This window comes from Anabas testudineus, chromosome 2, assembly GCF_900324465.2.
Source record: "Anabas testudineus chromosome 2, fAnaTes1.2, whole genome shotgun sequence".
Taxonomy (NCBI): domain Eukaryota; kingdom Metazoa; phylum Chordata; class Actinopteri; order Anabantiformes; family Anabantidae; genus Anabas; species Anabas testudineus.
In genome coordinates, this window is record NC_046611.1 from 5,329,975 (window position 1) to 5,344,156 (window position 14,182).

General features: G+C 39.4%; 1 protein-coding gene across 1 annotated transcript; it reads right to left on the reverse strand.

Moving 5' to 3' along the window:
- Window positions 1–4,802: 4,802 nt before the first annotated feature.
- Window positions 4,803–12,966, reverse strand: filip1l (filamin A interacting protein 1-like). Its single transcript, XM_026363763.1, has 2 exons — window positions 12,848–12,966; window positions 4,803–8,209 (listed from the first exon to the last, which is right to left on the reverse strand). Exon 2 carries the CDS (start codon window positions 8,092–8,094, stop codon window positions 5,353–5,355), a length of 2,742 nt encoding a protein of 913 aa, XP_026219548.1. The 5' UTR covers window positions 8,095–8,209; window positions 12,848–12,966; the 3' UTR covers window positions 4,803–5,352.
- Between the last annotated feature and the right edge of the window lie 1,216 nt (window positions 12,967–14,182).

A 14,182-nucleotide genomic window follows, 5' to 3' on the forward strand; every position in this document is an offset into this window, starting at 1 on the left:
CTTGTTCAAAGTATAAAAAAAATCTTTATTGATAAGCAAAAGTAACACAAATGATTTGAGATGATAACACAGAGGAGCTACATTACAACACATCAGTTATACGCTTATGTACATTATTGCCACTTATTTGAAAAAATATCTTTCATAAATGACTATTTCATAATGTGTATTTCATAATATGAACAGATAAAGTCAGCAAAGATGAATACAACTACTCACAATACAAATAAACATTAATTTAATAGAACCCTACATTAGTGTTCTACTCTTCAGCTTTTTTGAGTTTGATCACAGTGACTTTCTCACACAAATCTGTGACTGTAGAATCTACTTTCTATACATGTTTTTTGTTTTTTATACATCCTATACACATTAAACACAACACTGATACAAGAAACCTGCGGTTTGCGATCTCCAGAGCACCACAGATGAGGATTATTAATGGTGGACCATTTTCATTAGATTAAAGAACTTGACTTTTAATGCAGAACACTTACAAATCACTTACTATTGCGTTTTTTTAAACTCTGTTTAATAGCTGACCTATCTATGGAGATTTTCTTTTAGCGTAAGTGAAGCACCATCTGACACAAAACAATTAAAAACTTTTTTAAACAAAAGACAAAAAGAGTCACATGTTAAATGTCACAGTCTACGGTTCACCAGGTTTGGGTTGTTGTTGTGTGCTGCAGGTGTGTGAGTGGTCTGCTCTTTCCCACTGGTAAGATGAGTCTGTGAGGCCTGACTCTTACTCTGAAGTCCCAGGTTTGTTGCTGGACTGTTGGCCCCTTTCTGGGAGCTGTAGCCCTTCGGTTTAGGGATTCTCGTAGGTCCTGGTCGTCGGAATGCTTCTAGAGGTATCTGTGGGAAAACAGACACAAACAATGAAGTGAAATCTGACAAAGAGTCGTTTTAAAGTACACAACAAAAAAGGGGGTCACTGTATGTGTGATGCAAGATAATGAGAATGTTTTGGTTTGTTTGACAGACTGAATTGTTTCCAGTAGCTCAGTCAGGATCGGATGCACTACTAATAACGACCACTAGATGATATCAAATCCTATTTTATGCCCAGTAAAAATGTGAGATTGGGGCTTCTATGGGTAGCATTACAGAAGTGCATAATAGTATTCCAGTTGTGTTGTTTACGTCTACATGTTCTGTATATGATATGCATCTTTAGCTACAATAATGAGATCATCTGTTTTATGTCCTGTACTCCTAGCTTAGTTGGGTTTTTAAGACATAGCTGTCTTGCAAATTAACTTTTCATTGTTTTCCCCAATATAGTCCCAGTTTATCCTAAACCTAAAAACAGCTTGTTTGTTGCTTAGAAACCAGTGTTTGTCTGTTTTTGTGGCAAACAAGAAATGGAAATATCGTGGGAAACATCACATTACTCAGATTCTTAAACAACTTACTGCTCCGCTTACTGTGCAGCCACTTTTTAATCAGTGTGTTTACATGGGCAGTTACGTGCCAGAATTCTGAGGTACATCACTTTTGGATTGATGTTTGTACAGTAGAAACCATATCCTGTTTACAGCAACTATGATAAGATGTTTCCAGAGTTATGAGTAACCTCAGCAACAGCTAGTGTACATTAGTTCATTTGTTGTTTTGTTTGCTTCTTGTAAATTCATGAGCAGGATCCAGTGACTATATAAACACCTCTCACCTAAACTGATGAACTGCCATGAGCAATTGTCAGGAAAGCTTCACCTCAAAGAATCCATTTGTATTATTCTTATGAGCACTCCTCTAGCAACGCTTTGCAGCAGAGAACTGTTAAAGTTCAGGCAGGGGTGATAATTCGAGTCAGATACTGAAACTATAGCTGTGACAAACTCTGTCATCAGTCTGGTGTAGATTTCTGCAGCTGAGTAAAACGGACACTTTTCATTATTTCCATAGATTTCGTCAGATTTCAACACCGACTTTATTCCTGAGCAACACAGTGAACCCCCAGCTTCTCACTGCGACTTGAGAAAAGCGCTTGGATATCTACATGGCTTGAGGTTTTTGAGGATTAACAAAAATCTGCGGTGAACTACATCCTTAAATATTCATACAGGGTATACATTTCAGAATAAGTAAGGTCTGCGCTTCAGCAGAGCTAATGAGCCAGAAAATCTGTACAGGCTCCACGTCATGGGAGTGTTGTTGATTTTACATGGAAAGAGACCTTAATGTGCGGCTTTGTTCTCTCGTGTATCAGCGGTGCAGCAGGAGTTCAACTAAGTGCTTCCTCTGCCCGGCACTCTGCAATATTGGCAGGGCTGTTTCCATGGCAGCCAAACACAAGGTTTGTTTTGGTGCTTGTGCTGCGGTGGGAGCGAGGATACTTTCACAGTGTCTACACTCTCACACGTACATGCAGCATGGAGGCTTTTGTTTAAAGAAAGCCCCCTTACCTCTGTTTATTGTCCTTCCCTGGTTTTATTCTGCCTGTTGGTCAAGGTGAGCAAATTCCTCTGCGATTATTATCACTAAAACTGGGCTGGACTAAAACAAGGAAATCCGCTCTCGCCTGCAGTGTGATACACACCTTGTCTTTTTGGCGTGCATTGTGGTCATTAGACTTTCTTGGCTGCGCTTGATTCACATCAGGGGCTGATTATTTAAAATGACAGCAGCCTGTTTGGTGATTTTTGATGCTGGAGTTTGTACCAGTTTATCAGTTTAATCGCTGTGTGTTTAATGTGAGTACATACTCATTGTGAGCCAGCAGCAGCAACTGTGGGCTTTTCAATAAAATACCATTTGGCTTCTTGTGTGTCACTTGATACTTATTTTATCAGTCTGGCAGGAACTTACTGCACAGATCTGTCTTTCTTGGCAGAACCAGATGAGCTCAATTTATGAATCAACTAAGTCTAAAGTGAGTCAAGGGGTAATTGAGGTCGCAGACAGCCATCCCAGCTGCTGGACGCTTTCTCAAGTAGTGGTCTAATGAATAGCATCTTGTTTAGCCCCATCATTTCATCGCACTCAGACTGCTTTGGATGCTGTCTCTCCAGCTGCGCCCCATCCCACTGATTCAATTTAATGCTTAATTCAATCATCTCTTTACTGTGACACCGAGTTGTATGTGTGAATGTTAGGTTGGGTTTGTCGTTTACAGTTGTCTTGCTCTGTGAGGATTTGGTACTTGGTAATGTGTCTAGTCATTTTCTGCAATATAATCTATGGTTTTTGAAAAGGCAAGACACAGAAGTTAATTTGCTGTGAGGAGTTCAGAAGAGAAGAGGATGGTTTTAGGTTAAGCAAAGTTGCTAAGAGGAATAGTTTCCCAATTCTATCCAAGGAGCACTAATGACATTTTTGGATCACATGTCTTATGACATTTATCCTCAATAATGTCAGCTTGTCCACAACCATAGTGAACTGAGCCATGGAACAAATTAATGACAGGTTTGGAGATTTCTGGATGAGAATGAAGCAAAGGACACCAATAGTACATTGTACTAGCAGGTCTGTGCTAGACAACAACACATGCAAGTAGAGTAACTCTATAGTAAATGTTTAGACCTTCCAGTGGCTTCAGGCTGTCATAGTTCATCTGCTGTGTATATGTAAACATATGTACTTTATTCTTATCATGACTTTTTATTCTTCTACTGACGACTACAAGAAAATCCACTTATATGCTATTTATTTATCTTTAAGATGTTCTTTCGCATTACCCTTTTATTGAGAGATGACTCTGTGTGAAGCAAAATCATAAAAAGACTTCTATCCTCTCTCCTCCTCTTCCACAGTCCTTTCATTACTGTATTTCAGTCATCATCTACTTATAGTATGTTCTGACATTTGATGCAGATTTAACTAAAACACATCATTCATACATGGTAATGTTTCCATTGTGTGCATGCAAAACCACATGTATAAGAATTCATATACATGGAGGAACATTTATATGTTGCACTTCATGGGAAAAAGCAAAATGAAATGGGCATCCTGGCTCTTTCTGCTGAAAGACCACGAAGGCTAAGCTATGAACAAATACATGAGTCTTTCTGAGATCTAAACACTGTATCATACTTTCTGAAAGGGGCTTTTTGGTGTTTACAGTATGTTTCAAAAGTTACAGAATTCAGCCGCTGCTTTTGTTGCGTTGGGCAGTCAGGGACAGTTCCTCTTTGATTAGATTGTAAAGATTTTCTTTGCCACACAAAGACATAAGTGAATTTGTCAGATTTGTTAAATGTAGAAATATTTACCTTCATCTTTTTTTATTACACAAATATGTTAAAGCTTCTCCAGCCTGTTGCTATTATTTTTATTTAAGTATATTGGAGAAGAACAACTACAATTGTATATAACTTGTACTTTTTAAATACAGGTACAAGATTTGCCACCAACAGCAGGCGTATTGGGTACCACTGTCTCAAGACTCTTATAGTTTAAATGTTTTAGCAGAGTTTTCATTATATCATTTAAGAGAACTCCAAGTTTACATCATGCTGGTTTTCATTCTCGGTCACTGGGTTTCTGTGCTTTAGATGTAAGAAGAAACTTAGATTTTTACTCATGCAAGCAAATGTGAGAATCCCAGAAGGATTTTTGTCTTGTAATCTTTTCAAGTATGAGTACAAACATTTTTTAAACAACTCTTACATATCAGTAAATTAGATCGAACGAAGTGCTAAGAGTCTTCCTGTTTAAATCTGAGAGAAAGTCAATTCTAATGTTTTAATTAATCACTGCGTAACTTAAATACATTGGATTGAAGTGACTTCAGTGTTAAAGGGTTACTATGCATGCACCAAAAAAAAAAAAAAAAAATCAAATCACACGGATTTCAGTCTAACCACATTTCCCTCTTATTATTTTTAATTTTACACATTCAAAACATGCTGAATAAACTTAGCAAGCATGGATGACAAACTAAAACATAACATTTCATTTTGCACACTTTAATTCTCAGAAAATCAAACAACTTAAATCATAATGCAGTATGTGTTATATGAAGTATAAAAACTGGTATGATACATCAGTGTGAATAGTTTGACTGCACGGCAAATTTGCCACTGAGTAAAATACAGTAAGTGCACATAAGTTAAAACCTGGTGTTATGTCAAATGAAATCAAATTTTCTGGTGCTTTCAAATGGTATTGTTGTCTCATGCAAGCAAACAATTCTTTGAACCTAATCACACAGAACTAAGCAAACCACCCAACAGAAAAGAAAAACTTTCAAACCTCAGTTGAAGCTCATAAATCAAGTAAAACAGACATGTAAATGTTTCAAGGTGTATTATTCAGGGATAAGGGTCTAAGGATGTATTGGAGCTCATGGGCAGGATTCAGTAACAAAGGATGGGATGGAGGATTTCGGGGGTTATCTGGTCAGTCGTATGCATTACTTACTGTAATTTGTGATGGCCTTTGGATTGGGGTGGAGGTGGGCTTAATCATGATGCTACTTGTGATTTTGCTGCTGCCTTTAGCAGTAGGAGTACTGCAGTTTGCAAGCACCTGAGTCCTTTGCTCCTGCAATCCAGGTGTGTGGCATGGACTCAGTGTTTGTGTCGGAGTGCTGATGCTCTGAATGAAGGGGCTCCCTAAGTGAATGTGGATTTTGTTGTCCTCTGTGGTGATGACATTTGGCCCTGAGCTGTTGGACCTCTGGACCTGCCAGTTGCTCTGTCTTTCAGGAGTCACACGGAAGACAGCGTGCCCTCCAACAACCTCCACTGGTTCTGCAGAGAGGGAGCGGTCGGGGGTGCCTGTTGTGACTGACACAATTTGTATTGGTGACATAGCTCTGTCTGGCGTTACAGAGCCACAGGAGTCTGGGGTAATGGCTCTGGAGTATGTAGCCATTGTGAATGGTGAGAGGGCCCTATCTGGTGAACAGAGCTCATCGGATATGGGGGAACCTTTAGATTTTGTTGTTGGGGAAATTGATTTTGCAGTAGGCGATATGGAAGCATTCTGAATGATGGTGATTCTCTGTTTGGGTGGACCTCCGCTTGTGGGTATGACAGCAGTGCTGGTGAATGACTGGGCGTTTTCTGTGGTCGGGCTGGTGATCTCTAGTGTTGCTGTGTTGTGTCCATGGTCAGGAGTCACTTTAATGTGCAGCGGCTGCCCAGGGCTGTGGGTCAACACAACATCCCCAGGTTGGACGTGGTTTCCATTCTGACGAGGTTGCACTTTGCCATTCACCTGATAAGGGGCATCCTTGTTTTTAAGGAAGGGCACTCGTGCCCTCCTCATGTTGTTGTTTAGGTTATTTACATTGTTTATAAGTGAGGGGCTGCATTTGGTGAGCTGAAGCTCATTGCTGTAGTTTGCATTCTCCTCAGGTTCACTCTCGTCATACAGCTTCCCGTTCACCACTGCACGCTCCAGCGGTGCCATTGTCATGCAGGTGGGAGACATAAGGTCAAGTGGCTCTGTCTGGACTTCTTTGGTGGAAACATGCAAGTCTGAGAAACGCCTTCCATTCATGCCAGGACGAAGACTTTTGCTAAAGCGTCTGTACCTCTCAAGCTCCCGTGTAAGTGTCTCCATTTCTCTGGCCAGTTCTTTGTTTCTGACCTCTTGCTGAGTCAGTTTTCTTTGCAGTGTAGAGTGATCAGTTTTCATGCGGCAAATGGATTCCTCTGTTCCCATGTATTCATGAATCTTCTCTTTCAGAGCTGCTACCTCTCTGGTCAGATGACTAGACTTCGCCTCCTCCTCTTTTAAGCGTTTATACAGAACGTGCTCTTGGTTGCACTCTTTCTTTTCAGCCAGTTGGTACTTTGAGAGTTCTTTTTTGGATATTTCCAGCTCCTCCATCAAAGCTTTAGCTTTCTCTTGTTCATTGGTAAATCTTTTCTCCAGTGATTCGAACTCCTCTGTTTTTAATAAATCACCTTCTACCACCTTCATATCCTTTAATTTGCGTCTAAGACGTTCGACCTCTTGTGTCAAATCCTTTACTTTGTTGTCTTCTTGTTGGAAGCGGTTGGCAATAGGTGTCTTGATTTGCTCCTCTTTAGCTTTGTTTCTCAGGTGTTCTCTCTCTATGGTCTCTAGAGATTGCAACCTTTTCTTCATCATATTGATCTTAGACTCCAAATCATTGCTCTTTTCCTCCTCAGCTCTCAACTTGGCTTTCAAGTCATCCCTTTCCTTTGTAGCGCTGCACATCTTTTCCTCCAGCTCGGCCTTTGACCTCAGCGCTTTCCTGCTCTCATCAATTAACTTTTCGGTGACCGACATAACTTTGTCCTGTTCAGCCTGAAGTTTGCCAGTGCTGTTTTGGACCTTGTTCTCCATTTGTTTCAGCTTTTCTGCCATTGCCTTCCTCTCATCAACCAGCATGACTGTCAGAGTCTTTAACTTGGTTAGGTCTTCCTTCAGTGTCAGCTCTGTCTTTCCCAGTTGGTTTTCAGCTGCCTCTAGTTCTTTGACCCTGACTTTCAAGACTTCTAGCTCACTGTTCAGAACCTTGGACACTGTCCTCTCCTTCTCTAGGTTGCTTTTAAGTGAGCTGCATTCCTGTTTGCTCTTGCTGAATGCATCCTCTAATTTTTCTAAGTCCATAATTCTGTGGTTCAGTTTATCAACTTCAGCCTTCAGACTTCGGCTTTGACTGGCCTCCTTCTCCAGTTTCTTGTTGAGGTCCCTGCAGTGGTCCTCCATTCTGATCAATTCTTCATCCTTTCCCTCCATTTCAAGTACCCTTTTCCGTAACTCTTCAAGCTCAGACATGAGGCTGGAGTTTCCACATTCACCTCGGCTAATTTTGTCCCTGAGCTCCTGAAGTTCCTCCTCAGCTCTGCGCAGAGTCTTATTGGTCTCCTCCAGCTCATCAAGCTGCCTACTGAGTGTTGACAGTTTCTGGCGCAGCTGCCTGTTTTGGGCATCCTCGCTGGTCAATTTGGCAGTCATGGCCTCTTGTTCCTGATGGTATCGTCCGGCTTGGTCACGCAGCTTAGCCTCCAAGCGAATGACTTTTTGCTCCTCTTCCTGCTGACGGGCATTAGCTGAGCTCAGCTCCTCCTGGGCTTGTGAAGCACTGGCACTTAGTTCTTGGACCTTAGCTGTTTGTTGATTCAGCTGCTCGGTGAGACGCTGCTGTTCATCCACAACCATCAACGCAAATGACTTGAGTTTTGTCAGCTCCTCCTTTAGGCTTGTGATCTTTTTGTTGTTCTCTTCGTCCTTTCGCTCTTGATAGGCCTTTTCTTGATCAATTAACAGCTTCAACCTGTAAAAACAAAAACGAAAAGAGAGCAAATATGATCTTCATGCAATAAAAATTCAGAATCAGTTATTTGTGGAAGAATATTCAAAGTACAAAATAGTTTCATATACTGTACTTATACTTATACATATACATATAGACTTGCTCATTGAGTTTTGGCTGGTTTTCTTTGTTTTTATCTTTCCAGTAAATTTTAAGGCAGTCTACTTTTAAACGAGAATTTTGTGATGTGTGTCTTTTTTTTTTTGCTTATGTTATATATGAAAGGTCCTTAAACTCCACACTACCGCTTGTCATTCCCCACTGAGCCCACGTCTCCAAGCACTCACACATCATAACCACTGTTATTTTCCCTGCATTTCTGTAGAAGACTAAAGGTTTTATGTCATGGAAAATTTAACACATCATAAAAGCATTACTTTAACCCTCTTAAGTTGGTAGTCTAAAATACCTGTGGTTATTTTTTTCCCTTGTTTCCAACTAATTCTCATATGATTTGGAAACCTGAGTTACTGCTGTAAATAGTGGGTGTTGAGTTTAACAATCAGTGAATTTTCAAAAGTTTCCATGATATTTGAGGGTGTTGCATAAGACCTATTAAGTCCTCTGGGAAATTAAGAAAAAAATTTGGTCGCAACCAGATGGTGACCTCTAAATGTTAATCTAACCACTCAAGATCTGACACTAGCAGTAAAATACAAGGATGTCTCTGATCGAATTGAGTTTTGATAGTTATCATCATAGTTTTATAGAAAGTTTTCTTTTGTCTTTTGTACCTTTTATAAACTACTTTTAGAACTGAAGTTGTCTGAATGCTCATAGAGTGCTAAATAAATGCTTTAATTTCTATGTACAAAACACATATGGATCTACATCGTACTCAGATGATCTGAAGGTATGCATATATCACCTGATCAAAGTGCCTACAGCTCTGGGGGATGGGATGTTATGACTGCCATGTATGCAACTGCCAGGCGTTTCCACACAGATGGCCCACTGGCATGGAACAATCCTCTAATTAAGGGGTTCCTCTACTACCAACCCCCCTTACCAAAACCACCACCACCTACCCTCCCCAGTTTTTTTTCTTATACATTTAAAGGAATTCCCCCTGCTTCCAAAGGTAATTACAGTCCCACAGAGTTTATCCAGAAATCACCACACACACACACACAAATGCACACTCTCATGGATCTCTAAATCCTCATGTACACTTGGGTTGTGGGCCATGATGTAAGTGTGTTAGGGTGGGTCACTTCTCAGCAGCAGAGTGTATGTCATTTCTTTCTTCAGTAGCTGCAAAGGGGTGGGGGCGGGTAGGGGGATACATGTAACTGGATCCATGTGTTGCAATTAGATTCAGACCAAACACTCAATAAAATATAAGGATATGCATAATAATTAGGAATTCACTATTGGTGCGGTGAGGAGATTTGGGTTTTTGTAGCCTCGTTTCCAGAAGGGAAAATGTATTATTGTTCATTAAGAATAATGCCGTATATGTCTTTTATGTTTTAACAGTGTGAAGTTGAGACAGAAAATATATTTGTCTTAGATGTGCCACTCAACTAGAGTACAGCCAAAGATGTTTCGGACAAAATGACAACCATCATATACAAAGAAGTACATGTACTGTACTGTTGGGTTCAACACATCCATGTGCCAATACTTGTAATATCATATCTTGTTTTAATGTTTGAGTATGTCAAGCTCTCATATTTTTAATGTTTAGCTTTGTTGACTTAAGCTTTGCACTTCTTATACTGTAGAAATGTAACTGATACTTTTCTCAAGGACTCTGGATTAATGTGTTCAAGTGTGTTGTAATATTCAATTTTCTTATGTAATGAATAGATTGTGTTTATGGAAACATTAAGTTACTAAACAAGCATTTCTCATGTCAAACTAGCCTGTCGCCGGTAATCACTGTTTATTCAATCTCTTATCTCAGTGACGTCTGTTTTTCTAATGATGTCATCATCCAAAATAGAAAGAAATGCACTTTGTTCTCTAGTAGGACTGAAACATTTGCCTATCACTTTGCTTTAGAATATTTCTTAACTCCTAAAGTGCACTCTAATTGTGTATACTGCATGCCAGGGAACATTGCATTAGAAATAGCAATTCCTTTAATAGAAAACTTAATGCGTCATAAGTCCAAAACACACCAGTGAAATCACTTTTAGCCCTTTATGAGATTTTATTTTTCTCTATTCAGGATGTATTTTGTCTCACATAAGGAAATGTTGGTCCAGATCTTTTTTCTCATCAAGGACACACACATAGAGGAGTGTATTTGGCTGGCAGACCCACATTTGAGACCCTTTTTCTTGTAACATATCATTTAGTGCAAACCTTTAAGTGCGCATGTAATGTAGAGTTGGAGGGACAACAGACTTAGTGACCTGAGACAAGCCACACTTTAAAAAGTAGTAGTAGCTCAGTTGACCACTTTTTATCATGTAATATAAGACAGCAAAAGCAGTATATACAGGGTCAGCAAGCACATAAATAATACAGCTGATCTATATAGCATTTGTCCACATTTCCTTCCCCATGATGCTTCGTCTCGGTGTCATTAGAGAGCAGCTTGTTCATGCAGAGTTTCGTACATCTTGAAAGAACATTATTTTAGAGGAATAAATAGTAAAGTAGTGCATATAAAGCTGGTGATATAACAGATTCATGACGATCCACGTAACAAGGCACCTTACCACCCACTCTGCTTCCTGTATAATGTTTGCAATTTCAGACTGGTTTCCCAAAGCGAATAGATGCATGAACACCACCACAGGTTGTTAATACGGCATGGAAAAATGGGCTGTACAGGGGTTGCTGGGTTAGTGTGTTGAAGAGGATATTCTAAATTTACAAGACTGCTTCTGACCTCGTTTCAAATCCTGTATACAATACACGCCTTTTCGTTAAAGCAAATCTAAAATAAATGTCATTGAAAAACAAAAGGAAACATCCAGTTGGGAGCAGTCAGCCAAGCCTACAGGGGAGTCACCACTAGCTACACCAGCACATATTACAACTTTACAGAGGGCTTCCCTCTTTTTACGTGGCTTCCAAAGCTGGAAACTGTGGCTCACTCGCTGCTTAAAGCTGTGTTACACGTCCCATATGTCATGGCTGCTGTGCCATTTCCTAACCACAAGTGATTAGGTCATGTATGTATAGACTGATATATCCTGTGCACACACACACACACACACACAAGCGCCTCCACTTTAACAGAGACTTGTGAATGGTGGGTTGAATGCTCACATGTGTGTCAGAGCTTGAAGAGAGGACGCTGACTGATGTAGTTCATGGACTATATTTAATGTCCGCACAGGCTAAATGATATGCCCCTAGAGTGCAATCAACATGTGTAAAATATGTAGCAGTGATATTTATTAACTTCCTGATAGTGGTAATATGTGTAGTGGAGTGACGTGTTACCTGAAGTGAGCTGGACTATGTCTTTTTACAGTATGTATAAAATTTGAAGTTGAATCGATATTGTTCAAATCCAGTGTTCCCCTATTTTAGCACAACCATCAAGTCTTGTCTTTAAACAGCTGATTTCACATCTCATTTGAAAAGAAAAAAGTTCCAACAACATAATCTAACAGGAAATGAAAGAGTACTTTATATTAGAGAGAGTATATTAAAAGTATTGCATTGCAACAGAATCTATGTAATGATGTGTCGGGCGTCTTTTAGTGCTACGATTCACGTCATGTCCTTACACAAGTTTTTAAAACATTTTTTATTGCATTTTTTGCCTTTATTAAATAAGAGACTAGTACTAATACATAGTAGAGATGTTGACAGGAAACATGTGAGAAGTAAAGGGAGTATGACATGCAGCAAAGGTCTCCGGTCAGACTCAAACTAGGGACACTGGGTTTATGTGGTGTGCACTGTAACCACTCGGATACCTGAGCACTCAGCACTATTTTCACTATGTTGAACATCCAAATCTAAGTTGTTAGTAGTTATTTCTACAAATATGTTGCTTTGACAAATTCAAACAATAAATGTACACAGCCAGCAAAATGACATACTTGATTTTCCTACTAGATTCAGATTTTAGCCTCATCTCTGCAGCAAATGGTTAATAACGTCAATCCAGTTGTAATGGAAGATCTCTGTGGCTGACTCTTTGGAATAGTTGCTCATTCAGTTTGAGTAATGAATCAAAACGTTATTCAGCATTTCTCAAGGAGTAAGTAAAATTTCTTTAAATGTGAAGTTACACTAATGTGATAAAATCCCTTGATTTGAAAAATGAATAAAACCACATCTAAGGTTTTATATAGAATCATATGATTTAAAACTTTTAGATTTTGTTTAATAACTTTCTCTAACTATGTTAGATATGTTTGCAAACTTAGAAGTTGTTGTGTTAAGTTTTAATAAACTTTTAGAATGGTTATTTAAAATATTTCAGAAGTAATTTACAGTTAATAATCAAAATTAGTACTATAAAAACACACACACACCATGAAACACTGCAAGATAATCAGACTTAAGTGATGCTACTCTGAGCAGCTATCCATCTCCAAGCCAATGAGGAAATCAGCGTTTTAAGATAAAAAAAGTTTTTTCCCCTTACATTCAGAGTTTTAGAGTAATGTTCATTGTGCCTACCTGTGCCAAAGGCTTTCCCAGCTTCACTGCCATAAGCTCATTATCTCGGCGTACAACACCAACCCTCAACTCCTGCTCTGTGTGTGTCTCAGTGTCCTAGTAGCTGTAATGTGGGCATTCCTGCAGTCAGACCAAACAATAAGGGATGTGCTCCCTGCCTATGGCCCATTACATCATCAACATGTCCTTATAAGGAGCTTTGCATTGCAGAGGCTCGCAAGAAGGGGGTGTGCTTGCTCATATGTGCAAGTGTGCGGCGTGTTCATGTCTGAGTGTTTGAGCGAGTCTCCCGAAGCAACTGTTTGACTGAAGGATGTGACAGAGAAGAGGGAAAGGTTTTTGTTGACATATGTAACGTGTGAAATATCTGCCTGGTCTGTCACTGCTCCGAAGGCAGGGCAGTAGGTGAAGAGAGACGGGGAGTTCGAGTTACAGTATTTCCTTCTGGTTCTTGTCAGTTTAAGTCATTTATTCGCCCAAGGAGGGAGGAAAAAAGAGTCCATTTGCAAGTTAATAAGAAATTCTTGGATGATGATTTGTAATTGAGACCAGGGCTGAAGAACACGACAAGACATGCAACACATATCGTTGACATGTGAAATATATATTCAGAGCCCACACATAAGAGATTTTGACATTTTGACAGCCGCACTGAAATGGGTTGTTAGCAATGCCATTGCTGATTGTAATCATGCAGTGCTGCTAGCTGCTAACTGGCTCTTATCAACTCTGTCGTGGTGTCTCTGAGGAATGCTAACATGCTAGGGTAATTCAAAGGAAAAATGTTTGGCCTTAGACACATGTCTCTCTTACTTTATGCTCACTTGAAACTGATGTATTTATATCATCAATTCTAATTATTTTATTCTTCTTATTGGCTTTTTGTACATTATATATTAGTCAGTGATATTTAAACTTTTTCTGTATTAATAGTGTGAATTAAAGTATTTATTTAAGTGAGATCTGCAGATTTACTAAGGTACCAAAGGTAAGAGCTTCCATCATGCAAAATGCATGGTAAATGATTTTATTTATGGAATAGTTTAATGTTGTAGAAGTTGCATTTGCATTTTCTTTTGATAGGTCGACTCTACATTAAAAAGAAGCTACAGTAAAGACACATTTAGCTTCCTGTAGCATACAGAGAGAAAACTGGATGGAACAAATTGCCAGCCATCCTGCAGAGACTCTAGGAAGTCATTGCTGTCATCGTTAAAAATGACTGAGCTTTAGAGGTGTTGGTCGGCAGATTTTATGTTACCCTTGGATAGAGTTAGGCTATCTGTTTCCTTGTGTTTCCAGTCTTCATGCCAAGCAAAGCTAAATGTCTCCTGG